Source organism: Schistocerca nitens, chromosome 9 (assembly GCF_023898315.1).
Source record: "Schistocerca nitens isolate TAMUIC-IGC-003100 chromosome 9, iqSchNite1.1, whole genome shotgun sequence".
Classification (NCBI taxonomy): domain Eukaryota; kingdom Metazoa; phylum Arthropoda; class Insecta; order Orthoptera; family Acrididae; genus Schistocerca; species Schistocerca nitens.
Genome location: NC_064622.1, coordinates 394,814,698 through 394,830,132, shown reverse-complemented (window position 1 = coordinate 394,830,132; position 15,435 = coordinate 394,814,698). Strand labels below are relative to the sequence as shown.

Below are 15,435 nucleotides of genomic sequence, written 5' to 3'. Positions count from 1 at the left end.
TTGTCGGTATGCTTCTGTGTGGGCTCTAATCTCTCTGATTTTTTCCTCATGGTCTCTTCGCGAGATATACGTAGGAGGGAGCAATATATTGCTTGACTCTTCGGTGAAGGTATGTTCTCGAAACTTTAACAAAAGCCCGTACCGAGCTACTGAGCATCTCTCCTGCAGACCACTGATGTGGACTGCCAGTTATTTAGTACACAGCTGGATTTCACTATGCACAATAGGTTATTGTTTAGAATGACAAAGTTTGGGGCACACATTATCGTACCCACAGGGACAAAGTATTGAAGGAAGCACACAATTATGTGTAAGCAACTCACAGAGGATGATTGTTGAATTGCTGAACAAGACTGGTTGAGGACAAGGAGACAGGACTTGATCAGTATGGAGGGGTTGCATGTCATGTACACATTGTGCTGATCGCAGTCATCAACAAATACTGCTTCAAAGATTACTGGAGGCCGTTTAAAATGATGGGAATGGACACTTTGGGTCCATTTGACCTGATATCAGCAGGTAACTGCTGTGTGTTAATGAATGTAGACCACTTTTCACATTACATTGTGATGGTTGCAGTTCTCAATCAACAAGCAAAAACATTGGCAGAGGCAATGGTAAACAAATGATTATTAAAGTTTAGCATCCCCAACACAATAATTACTGATCTGACTTACTGGACGGAATGAGAAGGAAAGACTGATTCTATAGATATAGAATATCTTTGGCTTCCCTCTGACAACCATGCCTCCATCCTTGCTACCCTCCCTGTTTTCCTTTCCCTGTTGCTTCATGACCTGGGTTATGAGTAACTGAATCCACTTTCCCTTCTTCCCTTTCTTTCCCCTCTCTCCTCCCTGATGAAGGAACATTTGTTCCGAAAGCTAGGAACGTAAATTTTCAGTTCTGTTTTTTGTGTACCTATCGGCTGTACTGAGCTGAGGTAAGTACTGGCCAGCCCCTCTATCTCTTTGTTAGTATTTGTTTCACATCTTTATATGAGATTTTCCATTAATCATTTAAATAACTTTTAACTAATTTGATGCTATCATCCTGATTCTGCTCCCACCATAATTCTTTGCAGACCCTCTTCAGTTGATCTTTCTCATCTACCTTCATCATTGCAGCACACATGTGCACCCCTTCCTTAAACAACAATGTATTCTCATTTTCATCACCATCCTCTACACTTCTCAATAAGGCATCTGTGACTACATTTTCAGGCCCCTTAATGTATTTTATCTTGATATCATGTTGTAAATATAAACCCCATCTTGTTAATGTCTGGTGCTTAAGTTTGCACATCTGTAAGAAAGTCAGTGCCCTGTGATAACTGCACACAATCACTTTGTGCCCCAATAAATATTCTTAAAATTTCTGTAAGGCAAAAACTATAGCTAACATGTCCTGCTCTGAGCTGCAATAATTTCTCTCAGATTGCTGTAATGCTTTGCTTGGAAAGGGTATTGTCTTGTGTACTTCTTCATCCTCTTCTTTATCCAATGGAAACTATTCTTTGGCAATCCCATACCCACAAACGTACCACCTGCCATTAAACAAAATGCATTAGCAAAGTCTGGACGATGTAGTACTGTACTGTTACGGAAAACTTCTTTGAGCTATTCAAACACTGTTTGACATTTCACTGAAGGTACACCTTTCATCAGCAAGTTTCTTAAGCATGTAGCATTAAATAACTGTTCTGGGACAAAATGTCAATAGACACTGAATAAACCAAATACACCCTTCAACTTCTTTCTGTAAGTAGGAGCTTGATATTCCCCTATAGCTTCCATTTTTCTGGAAGAATTACCTTCCCAGTAATGATATGTCTTAAAAATTTCAATTCCATTTTTACAAATTCAGTTTTATCTAATTTTAATTTCATTTCCCCTTTCCAAAACTTTGTCTAACAACATTCAATTTTCTTCCTAAGTTAATGTAGACATTAAAACATTGTCAACATAGACTGTTATTTGCCTTAGTAATCCATCATCTAAGACCTGTGACTTAGCTCTTACAAAAGCACAAACACTTATATTTAGCCCAAATGGTTCAACTTTGTACTGATAACATGGACAGTCAAACAAAAATGCCATATACTTTGTGGATTCACTAACTAATGGTAAGTTCCAATAGCAACATGTTACATCCATTCATGTAAAGAACTTCATTTCATTTATTTATTCATCCAGAAATCGTGTTGTGTTATTACACATAGATGTAGGATAAGTTACATTTAACATGCTTTGATACATAAATACACTTATTTTGTAGGTATTCAGTTACATGCATAAGTATAGACATTCTTAAGATGTACATTTATATAAATTATATGCTGTACATAGCAAATCATAACTTTTTTGGTATGTTACATACAGTCATCAGATAATGATTACAGAGTAACACTATTTACATTGTGTTATCATAAGTGCAGATGAGCCAGAACATGGAACAGTTATATCTGTGAATAGAGTCAAATAAGTCAGTTGAAAGTAATATTTTAACACATGCAGTAAAATACATTACAAAAATTGTTTTAGATTACTATTCATAAATTCTTCCACTGAATATAAGCAGTGCTTCTGTAGGATTGACTTTATTTTGGATCTGAATCCTTTCAGCAAGACCTGACATTTTCAGGTAGCTTCTTGTACAGAAGTACTCCCCTGTACCTTACACTACTGTGCCCTTTATGTAGCTGTTGATCAGTTATAAATATGTCATTGTAATGACGAGTATTATGATAGTGAACATCTCTATTTTTTGTAAATATATGGAGATTTTCATGAATAAAACACACTGTTTCATGAATATAGATACAAGGCACTGGCAAAATACTGAGCTCCTTAAAGAGATGTTTAGTGGTGGAAGACAGGGGTACTTGTTTCATTGTCTTAATTATTCGCTTCTGCATAATAAATACATTCTTATGGGAGAAGCCCCAAAAAGGAATGCAGTATGTAATTATTGAGTGTACTAGTGCAAAGTAGGCACATTTTAGTGTTTTGATATCACAGATTTTACTGAAAATACTAAAAGCATAGCACAAGCTGTTTATTTTACTTAATAATTTATCTTTATGTATGTCCCACTGTAGTGTGTCATCTATCCATACTCCAAGGAATTTTGTGGCTCTTTCTCACTGGATGGGCACATTCTCAATCCTGATATCATCTATCACAGACAATACCTTTTGTGTTGAGTGGAAATTTATATACACTGTTTTATCTTTGTTTAGGAGAAGTTTGTTTTTGTTCAACCAGTTTACCAGACTACAATTTGTAGCAGCAATTGTGGAGTTGAGTTGATGACAGTGATATGGAAACAGTATATTGGTGTCATCAGCAAACATTACCGGTAGACCTTCCTGAATGCTTTGGGGCAGATCACTGATGTATATTAGAAATAAAAGGGGACCAAGTGTTCACCCCTTTAAATTTTTCCAACAACTCATCAGTGTTTTCTGGTTATTTAAGGCCCTAGTGTCTAACACCAACCTTATAGATCCATCTTTTCTTAATTACCACCATTAAAGGATTATTTATTATATGCACTAACAGCTTTCTCAATGATCTCCCAGTTACCATATTTGAATTAAGTCACTCACAGCTTATTTATGCTGTTCATCAAGTGGTACACGTTTTTGAAAAACTGTGTATCTTCTTTAACAGTCCAATAACATTCTTCATTTTGGTGTTCATCCAATTCATGAATGTCTTCTACGTTTTTACTCTATTTTACTAGATAGTGCTGGCAGTTCCCCTGGACCCACCCCCATCTTCACCGTATTCATTATACCCCTCCAATTCTTCCTTTTTCCTACAATATCGTACAGAAATATTGCCCTTTTCCTTTGCTGTTAATTTCTTTTCGCTGGAAAATTGTGTAGTAGCTCTTCTCCATCTTACTTCCAAAGGCACAGAATATTCATTAAAATCTAACTTCTCATCATATTTATTAAAAAAGTCAGCTCCAATCAAAAATGTCAGCGCTGAAGCTCAGAATTATCAGAAAGTTGTGATAGAACTGTATCCAATTTTTGTTAATATCATCACTACAAGATTAACTGGGTTCCTAAGTTTTCCAGTAGTTGCAATTATTTGTATGCCAATAACAGGCATTATTACTCATGCTTCCTTATTAGGTAATGCATCTAAACATTGCTATTAACACAAAAGTGACTATCACTGTCAGCTAAACACTGGACTTCTTTACCCTGTCCCAACAAATTAATTTACTGGCTGTCCTGTATTTTCCCTATGACTATTGATTTCAATCTGCTTCTGGTAAATCATGTACAACTTCCTTTCTATAAAAACCTTCCCCATGTCTAGAGACTACACATATATTCACTCACTATCCATCCTTTTCACATTTGTCAATCTGTCCATCAATGACAGATCAAAACACTTCTCCAAATCTACCTCTTCTCTTTTCACAGTAAATAATTTTTGCATTTACTCTTCAAATTCCCCATTCTCTTCACATTCCTGCAAAATCTCACTAATTAACTGAAACCCCCCCCCCCCCCCCCCATTATTGTCGTCACCTGGCTGCATATCTCCCATTGCTGTACATAAATCTTTATTAATTGCCTCCAATATTTCCTCCACCCTTTTCTCATCTTGCTCCTGCAGTCCCTCATCTATGTTCTCCCCTTCTTCATTAGTAGATTCATCATGATTTCACTGTACCCACTTTCCTATATATCATATGCTTCATCATTTTCTTTTAAACTATTGACCAACTGTTTGTACTGCAATGTTTACTTTGTTCTTTCCTATTAAAAAACTCTTCCAAGCCACCATTAAACATGCATATTCTGACTTCATTAATCTCATATACTTCAGTTGCATTACTCCTGCCATTACTTTCAACTTCTCATATTTTGATGTCATGTTATGCAAGGGCATTACAGTTCCCCATTCTGCAAATTGTTTCCCAAACTCTGTGATTCTACTTCATTTTCTACCTGTAACCTCACCTCTTGTTTGTTCTGAAAATCGTTGTCATCATGGCTTGGAGAATGAAATCTATGCACAGGTCCTTGCTCTCTGTTAATTGGTCTGTTTGCCATAGCAAGATGCCACCCCTTGCATCTCTCCCACTATTATTATTATGGAACATGCTCATTCTGTTTACATTTACGTTCTTGTAGTTTTACAATTCACTTCAGGGCCTGAAGTTTCAACTAGCTTACTCCTCCTCTTGCAACAATTTTTCCACCATTTCCAGATAATTAATAAACTTATTAACATTGTCTCTGGGAGCAGCAGTAATTTTGTTGCACCAGTTCATGTGCAGCTTTCCACCCGAGCAAATGATAATCTGTTAAGGCCCTAATTTATTAGACAAATATAACAGGTTAGTAATTCATCTTAAAGCAAATATTTTCACACTCTCTTTTGTAGGATTAAAATTTTCACCAGATTAGAAACTATTTTGCAACTCTATTTGCTTTTTTTATTCCACTTTTCTTTGAAAAAGGCTTTCTTAAATTTTCCTAGTGTATCATATTGCTCAGTGGCAGTCATACCTCATGTTCTAACTTCACTCAAGAATAAAACAAATATTTTTCTGATTAGTCACAGATTAGACAAGCATTTTCAAAATCATTCCAGATTTTTTCATGCAGATTTCTCATTGGATCAAAATGTAAAAATTGTCTATTTGTAACAGAAGCAACTTTTGATGATTCTGTAACCAAATTACACCCAACACTGTCAGTGCCAACTCTAACATTATGAAACTTCCTGGCAGATTAAAACTGTGTGCCGGACCGAGACTCGAACTTGGGACCTTGGCTTTCGTGGGCAAGGAGAGCTTCTGTAAAGTTTGGAAGGTAGGAGACGAGGTACTGGCAGATGTAAAGCTGTGAGGATAGGGTGTGAGTCATGCTTGGGTAGCTCAGTTGGTAGAGCACTTGCCCGCGAAAGGCAAAGGTCCCAAGTTCGAGTCTCGGTCCGGCACACAGTTTTAATCTGCCAGGAAGTTTCATATCAGCGCACACTCCGCTGCAGAGTGAAAATCTCATTCTGTCTAACATTATGCTTTACCTTACTCAGTCTGTTATCATATTCATGTAATTTAGTTTCTACATTCTTGATCTGTTTAGTCAGATGATCTGTGTTAGTTTCTATCATTTCCAGATGATCAGACACAGCCTTCACAGATTTCAAACAATTTGCACTTTTGGTATTAATTTTACTGTCCAAAGCTTTGTGACTTTTTCACATACAAAATCTACAGCAGCAGCTTTCTGCTCAATTTGATGTACATCCTCTTTAATTTGATCTGCCTTTGCTTGCTCCCAGTAGCTATCTTCTTCACTGTCTCTGTTAATTCACTTTTTACTTTTTCTGAGGATTTCCTACAGTTTTTCTCAACTTGAGAAATTCTTTCATCAACCTTAATGTCAAACAACTGCAAATCTTTCTCCCACTTTTATTTAATTCCACAGCCTGGTTTTCCAATTTTACATTAATTTCAGATTTAAATTTCTTAAGCACACCAGCCAAATAACTAATACTAACAGTCTGTTGTTGAGTTTTCTTATTAAGATTACCAGTTTGTTGTTCAATTTTCTTATTAAGATTACCAGTCTGTTGTTCAATTTTCTCATTAAGATTACCAGACTATTATTCAGTTTTATCAAGATTACTAGTCTGCTGCTCTGTATTTTTATTTACCCTTGAAAATTTTTTGTTTGTGTTAAACATTAATGAGGCAAAAATTTCTTGCAAGCTTACTGGTTTATTTCCCCCAATACAAGTCCCTGTTCTGTTTGCTTTCTAGGCAACATATCAATTTGGTAACCGCTTCCCGTGTTTCTTGTTCATTTACATTACACTGACTAACATCAAACAGACTAGAATAAGTAAAATCATTCAACTGATTACTGTCAGAAGTTCAACTATCACCCATAGTTGCATATGTTGAAACATTTTGTTCCAGTTCTACTCTCATAATTGGAGATAACTGAGGTACATCATCAACTGAAGAATCACTGTTTATTAGATCACCTGCTGGTTTTTGTTCAGGAATGCTTATTCGAGTGACACTGGCACTCACATTGAACTGAACCTCATCCCCTTCTTTCACTTTTACAGAACTGTCACTCTATTCCATTCTTGTGAATCTTTTAACACAAGCACGCAATAAAGAAAATTCACTTATCTCCAGTTGTCTGCCATAGGCACAGTGTGTTGTATTTATGGGTCTGATGTCTGCCCACAGGTACACCAGTTTCAGGGTCCTTGTGTACATTGACTTCAGTGCTCCTCTGCTGCACTCGCGAGTAACTGCTTTTGTTGCTATTTTGTCCAACTTTATGCTGCACCTCCACTGTCTTGATGATGTTTCCCATCCACTTCCCTTCATAAAGTCTGAGGCCTCTTGGCATTGATATTCTTTTTTGCTTTCTTGTGCACTATTCCATGCTATCTTTCACTCACTGTGTTACACTGTCCTCTTTCAGAACTAATCCTGATTGCAGTTTCAAACCACTATAGCATTTTATTCCCTGGCTGAATATGCACTTTGTGTGCTTGCAGGGTTATTTTTCCTGCCTATAATAAACAGTCCACTCGCCTTATGGTGATATCTTCTTTTACAGTCCAGTCCACATGCCTGCCATGTCAGAGGATGAACAATTTAACCTGACTGGAAAAGCAGTAGTGGAACCAGTCACACAACCTGTGTCTAGAGGGTCAACAAGTAGTTTCTAGTTTCAGGATTACTGAGCTATTAAAGGGTCAATAGTTTATGAGTGAAAACTCCAATATATTGTTACTTATTGCATACAAAAACATTGCCATGCTCTATATCTACTGAAGAAATGCAAACATCAACTAGTGAAACCACTAGTTCATCTAATAAACTGTATTCTTTAAGACTGTACATTCCTTGACAAGTTGAAACTGGCTGAAGTCAAACCTTTACAGAAGAAGGGAAAATTAGACATTTTTGGAACTACAGAACTATTGCCCTAACCTCAATATTCAGCATGGGAAAAATAATGACAAAAGGAATCTTGGAACATTGATGTTGAAGTCTGCAATTATGAGCACAATTTATTGGGTGGAACACACTGACTCAATAGTTGCACACAGTTAATACAAACACGTAAATAGAAGGTAGCTTGCCAAAAGTAAAGTCCATGTATAGTCTGGAGTCAAAACCAAAGTAATCAACTGATTGTGGCTCGTGAAGTGACAGTTCCATGTAAGAAATCATGTGAGAGAATGCATATCCTGACATGAGGGTTGCATATATTTGTCATTACTGGTTTTGTCCAAATTATTGTGTGTGGAGGGCTTGGCCAGAAATGAAAGTGACAGAAGTAGGAGCTTCAGATGGCCAGTCATTTCAGAACAATATCATTTTCCATGGAGTTGGGTGAGGCATGAACCATTTGTATTAGCATAATTAGCAGTTAGTGACAGTTGCAGCAAAAAGAGTATGGAATAGCAATCAAAAGGTTGTGGGATTGAATCTCTATTCAGAAGGTTTCTTATTTGTTTTTAGAGTCAATTTTTACATTACTTAGACTGCAAATAAAATGAAATAATGCTCAAAATATTGTATTTATTAATATTTTTAATAAAAGGACATGAAAAAGGAAAGGCAAAGAAAAATTTAGCATTGCAAATAAATTTGCAAGAAAGGTTTGTACTTGCTGCATCCATAAGGACTCTGCAAATAACTTTCCAAACAAATGCCAAACTGTGTGATGAAAGAGAACCTTTCCTGAATGTAAACCAAGTTTCTTTTCCTACAAGGGCTGTAAAACAACCATGTAATTGTAGAAACACAAATTTTATAATGTGTGTCAAGATGCTGAGACAATTTCTGCGTCCCTTGCTCTTAAGATGAATGTCATGCCAGCACTTGTAAATCATCAACTCTAAATTAATTAAACTATCTACATTTGTACATGAAGTTCTCATTTAAGCACACAATCCCTTCCTTGAAATTTATTTATAATCCCAAATTTTCCTTTACTTTTACTTTTCATGCCTTTTATGGGAATTTTAAAATTTTGTATATGGCTGGAGCAGCAACCATAGAATGAAATCTTTTTGTGGAAATAGTAAACAGCCAATCAGTTGCAAATTTTTTATAAAAACATTTTCTTCAGGAAGACAGACAACTGAATCACATGTTGTGGCAGAGATACATTAAATATAGCCAAAAGGCATCAGTCAAATATAAAATATGTACAACATGGTTGTTGTCAATTGGTATTTCCTCAACAATGTATAGCTAGTCCACTGGGATCATGTACGTGAAGCTTGCACTATAGTGTAAGTGTTGTGCATGTGACACTAGTGCACTAGTTGTACATGGGTGATGAAATACCATACGACAACTATGATGTGCATGTTTGAATTTATTATGGAGGTGAAATTTTATATTTGACTGATGCCTTTTGGTTATATTTTAACATACCTCTGCCACAATACCTAATCCAGTACCTTCTGAAAAGGATGTTTTTAAAAATATTGAAACTATGGTAAAGGAAACTTCCTGGCAGATTAAAACTGTGTGCCCGACTGAGACTCGAACTCGGGACCTTTGCCTTTCGCGGGCATGTGCTCTACCAACTGAGCTACCGAAGCACGACTCACGCCCGGTCTCACAGCCTTACTTCTGCCATTATCTCGTCTCCTACCTTCCAAACTTTACAGAAGCTCTCCTGCGAACCTTGCAGAACTAGCACTCCTAGACCGGGCGTGAGTCGTGCTTCGGTAGCTCAGTTGGTAGAGCACTTGCCCGCGAAAGGCAAAGGTCCTGAGTTCGAGTCTCGGTCGGGCACACAGTTTTAATCTGCCAGGAAGTTTCATATCAGCACACACTCCGCTGCAGAGTGAAAATCTCATTCTGGAAACATCCCGCAGGCTGTGGCTAAGCCATGTCTCCGCAATATCCTTTCTTTCAGGAGTGCTAGTTCTGCAAGGTTCGCAGGAGAGCTTCTGTAAAGTTTGGAAGGTAGGAGACGAGATACTGGCAGAAGTAAGGCTGTGAGACCGGGCGTGAGTCATGCTTCGGTAGCTCAGTTGGTAGAGCACTTGCCCGCGAAAGGCAAAGGTCCCGAGTTCGAGTCTCGGTCGGGCACACAGTTTTAATCTGCCAGGAAGTTTCATATCAGCGCACACTCCGCTGCAGAGTGAAAATCTCATTATGGTAAAGGAGTTTTAATAAAACTGCCAATTTGTGACTGACTGGCTGTTTAGTATTTCTACAAAAACATTCTGTGAAAATATTAATAAATACAAAGTATTGAATGTAAGTAATACAAAAATTGAAAATAAGAAAAAGTTTATGCCTATCAAAGGAGCCCATGACCCTCAAATTACCATTCTGTACTCTTTCTGCTGTGCCAACCACTGCCTGGTGACTCCACTTACATAAATAGCTTTTGTCAAGCCTGACCCACACAAAAAATGCTATATTTTCTAAACACTTGGTCATCTTGAGCTCTCTCTTCTCTCCCTTTCATTTCTGGCCAAGCCCTCCAGACTCCATAAATCTGGACCAAATCGGTTTCCCAAAATGATGCGGGCACATGGTTATAGCTGGTTGGTGGTCATGAAGTGACACGACTGCCATCTGGGGACTTGGCTTCCCAGAGTGCCATTTGCTACGGCTGCTTGCAGATCAGGGTGCCACCATTGGTGCCAGCTATAATTAAGGGTCAGTCTCCGACAGCCGTGATCGCTCCATGTCGCTGTCAGAGAGAGTTGCAGCCTCCCCCTCCTTCACCTCCTGCCCCCCCCCCCCCCCCCCCCAAAGGTGGTGACCAGGAGTGGATTTGCCCTGCTTCCACTCATGGAAGGCAGGTCTGCAGTTGCTGGTGTTGTTCCAGAGGAAGTCAGAGTTGCCAGTGTCCAATCCAGGACTAACTGGTCACTGTGGTCCAGCAGTGCCAATGGAGGACTGGAGGTGATTGTGCCTGCAGGTTGTATGGACCAGATGAGCACACCGTCTGTGTCCTGGGGTGCGACTACTTCTGATGGCACAGACTTCACACCTCTGGGAGCCGTGTGGACCTCAGATGAAGGCTGGAACCCAGGTCTGATGGTGTCCAAACAACTGTGACCACACAAGATGCCTATTTGATACCAGTGACAGGCTAGAGACTGGGACAAATGAAAGAATGGCAGCAAGAGCAAAAGGGGAAAGGTCCAGGCCTGTCTCCCACGCAGCATTTCCACTAGGCTTTTGCCTGCAATAGCAGCAGCCTTACAGGTGGCCAAAAATGAGGTGAGGGCATCCTTCAATGAGGTGGATTTTCCCAGGGTACTCATCTTCTCTTTGAAGGTCTGCACCACCTGTTCCATCTCCTCATTGGATTGTTAATCACAGAAACTGTTTCATATGGGTACACTGCAGTGATCTACGAGGGCCGTTCAGAAAGTAACCTCCGGTTGATTTAAAAAAATACACCAAGTTAAATAAAAATATTTTAATATATACATCTTACAACTACATCTTTGCACTATTTTTCTACATAGTCTCCATAGCGATTGAGGCACTTATCGTATCTCTTCACAAGCTTTGAAATTACTTCTGCATAAAAATCACCCGCTTGTGCCTGGAGCCAGCACAGAACTTACGGTAACCCAATCTTGCTGTCACTATCTCGTACAAGAGAGTCTTAGAAATCTGTGGAAAACCAGTAGACAACTCCGACATTGAGAAACGTCGATTTTCACGAACTTTTGCATCAACTGTCTGAACGAGTTCGTCAGTCACCAATGATGGTCTACCTCTCCTCTCTTCATCATGAACGTTTTCTCATCCACTTTTAAATAAACGTACCCATTCACGAACAACTCCTTCACTCATAACTCTTGGTCCGTACACGGCACAAAGCTCACGATGAATAGCTGCTGCAGAATATCCTTTGGCTGTAAAAAACCTTATGACAGCACGCACTTCACATTTGGCAGGGTTTTCTATTGCAGCACACATTTCAAACTGCCACAAAAACTAAACTAGCGCAGGTACGACGTTCACTCGACCACGGCTTGATGTCGACTGACCTGTTGAGTGCGTGAACGCACAGATGGCGTCGCTACTCCCCCCACAACCCGCACTGTGACCAATCGGAGGTTACTTTCTGAACCGCCCTCGTACATCTGGACTCTGGGTTGCAGAGCCAGAGAATAATGACCACAAGTTGTTTGTGTTCTGTTTGCAGAAGGAGAACACCCTCATAGAGGCAGATCATGTTCTTTTAAGGTAACAAATATTTTGAGTAGACTATGTTCCATTGCGGGTACATACTGAGACAAACCTTGCTTAATCCATTTGGTAACTGTACAGAGAATAGTGTCCACCCTCGTCTGGGCCATCGCCAATGCAGCATCTATAGGAAAATCATTAAGGGTCAATGAAGAACAAGAACCCAGCAAAAATATAATGACTTCCTGGGTGCCAAATTTAGGATCCAGGTCTGCTGGAAGCCTGGCTAAAGCATTGGCATTCATGTGGTGGCTTGTCGGCTTATAAATGACATCATAGCTATATACCAATAAGAACAATGGTCATCATTGCAGCTGTTGTGCTGTCCTGATGGAAGGATACAACATGATCAAAACAGTGTGATCAGTGGCTTGTTTTTTGTCAGTAACTGGAGTTGACAGTGTATGGATAGTTATGAATTCACGAACCTGTAAAAGGTAGTCAATTCCTCTTTTTCAGTCTATGAGCAAGTGGCACTCCACAGTGTTGAGTGTCTTGGAAATGGACACAATAGAATGCTTGGAGCCATTAGCTTCCTTGTGGGAAAGCACTGCACCCATGCCATATTATGAAGCATCTGTGGCAAGAAGAAGAGACTTCCCCAGTGAAAAAGGGACAAGGCATTCTGGAGACCACTTGAATATAACCACTTCTTTCCACAATGCATTGAAAGATTAGGATATTTTTGTGACATAGGTAATGAAATGGCTGCAATAGATAATTTTTCCTATAAGAGATTGTAGTTCCTTGAGGTTCTGGCACCTGGGCATGTTCTCTGTTGCTTGGATGTGCTGCTTGGTAGGATGGATGCCCTGCTTGCTGACTATAAATCCAAGATATTCAATGGACTGTTGAAAAGAATTGCACTTCTAGAGATTACATTTGAGCCTTGCAGATAATCAAGAAAACAAAGATTGCAAGTTCCAGTGGTGTTCACTGGTGGACGCCCTTGTCATTCTAATGTCATCCAAATAATTGCAGCATGAAGGAGTGTTCTGTATCAGCTGTTTCAAACAATGCTGAAAATCTGCTGAGGTACTAGAAATGTCAAAGAACAGCTGGTTATACTTGTAGAGACCAAATGAGATTTGAGCACCAACAAACAGGTCCCAAGACTTCGGGTGTAACAGTAACTGCAACTACACTTCTAACAAATCAACCTTAGTATAATAGTCACTCTTTTTCAACTTGGATAACAGGTCTTACAATTGAGGAATTGGAAAAGTATCCATGATGCCCTGGACATTAATGGCCCTTAAAATTGCCACTTAATTGGAGACAGCCATCCAGTTTCTTTACTATTATGAGGGGAGAAACCCACTGGCTTAATGAGACAAGAATAATCATGTTGAGATCCTTCAACCTGCAGAATTCTGCCTGTGTCCCTTAGGATGTACAGTACTGGCCTCACTTGTGAGAAGCGAGGCATGAACCTTGGTTTTAAATGAATTAATACTGCTACATTTGTAGCCCATCCAAATACAAGAATGAACATATCTGAATATGAGGCAGCAGGATGGAATCTCCATGGACACCAAAGTACATTTTATGGAGTGAAGAAGCCAAGTTATTTGAATGCATCTGACCCAGATATGTTTTCTGCATTACCAGAAGTAATGGCTAAGAATGAATTTCCTTGAAACGTTTCCATAAGAGACATCTGTTGGAAAAAAAAAAAAACCCTTTCAAATGAATGTTATGAACACTATATGCAGTTACTCTCCTGCAAAACTGTTTATAGCAGTGGAGAACCTAAAGCAACATATTAGTACAATTTATAAGAGAAGAGGATGTGACAGCTGTTGTGGTTTGGCAAGACAGCCAATCCACTAGGAGGAAGCCGAAAGGCATGCGTTTAAGCTCACGCAGGCTGGCGTGAGGTCTGGAACAGGACACGGAAATGAGAATAGCCAAAAACGTATGTAGGTGCTGGAATACTTAACTTTAATCCATAATTGGTGAACATCGCTCTTGACGGTACATGTTTTACAGCATCAATAGTGACTGGTAATGGCGCCTTGCTAGGTCGTAGCAAATGACGTAGTTGAAGGCTATGCTAACTATCGTCTCGGCAAATGAGAGCGTAATTTGTCAGTGAACCATCGCTAGCAAAGTCGGCTGTACAACTGGGGCGAGTGCTAGGTAGTCTCTCTAGAACTCCCGTGTGGCGGCGCTCGGTCTGCAATCACTGATAGTGGCGACACGCGGGTCCGACGTATGCTAACGGACCGCGGCCGATTTAAAGGCTACCACCTAGCAAGTGTGGTGTCTGGTGGTGACACCACATTCCTCCCCCGCAAATCGGCGGACGGTTGTGGCATAAGGCTTCCGCCCGCCGTGGGGAGGACCCCATGTTGACATATGCGACGAGGTGGGGAGCCTAACAACAGGCGAGGCTGTGCCACCCGCGCCCTGCCATTCAGACCGAGGGGAGCTAGGAAACGTCTGAAAACCAGCTCCAGGGTTCATGTCAACATGCAGTGTATGTGCCCGTAGAGAGACAGGAGGGGCCAAAGGGTCGACCTCCATCGGGCAAAATGGAAGGCATCGTCTGTAACACATGGGGCTGAGGCGAGCCAGTAGCTGGGTCCCCAGGGTGCTGACCGGACGGCACCGTCGCTGAAAGCAGATGGGGAGCGGCAGATCCCGTGCGATGACAGAGGCGCAGCTGGTTGAGACGCCATCGCACCTCACCAGGGGCCCCCAAAACCGGATACATAGCGTGGCCGAGACAGCGAAGAATGCGTCCTTCGAGCCAACGCCGTGAACCATGATAGTTATGATAGTAGACGACGTCGCCTGGAGCAAAAGCAGGTGTCTGCCGCTGCACAGGAACCTGATGCGGCTGATGTAGCAAAGACATCAAGGTTCGATGAGGGCGACCGTGGAGCAACTCAGCCGGCGAGCAACCATCTTGGTGCTGAGAGCGATACGAGGACAAAAAAAGCAATAACGCGTCCTCCCGAGAATGCGACTCTTTTAACTTCAACATCTGTGACTTGAAAGTCCGGACCAATCGTTCAGCGGCACCGTTTGACTGAGGCGAAAACGGCGCGGATGTCAGATGTTGAATACCATTGGCCTTGCAGAATGACTGAAATTCTGCGGACATGAATTGTGGGCCATTTTCGGAAACAATAGTCTGCGGAAGACCTTCAGTGGAAAAGATAGCAGATAACACTT

General features: G+C 40.3%; 1 protein-coding gene across 1 annotated transcript in view; it reads left to right on the top strand.

The window, feature by feature from the left end:
* The first annotated feature begins 473 nt into the window (after positions 1–473).
* Positions 474–15,435, top strand: part of LOC126204266 (uncharacterized) — a 33,696-nt gene continuing 18,734 nt past the window's right edge. The window contains exon 1 of the mRNA XM_049938655.1: positions 474–519. Within this exon, the coding sequence (XP_049794612.1) occupies positions 474–519 (46 nt within the window). The remainder of the gene's footprint in view (positions 520–15,435) is intronic.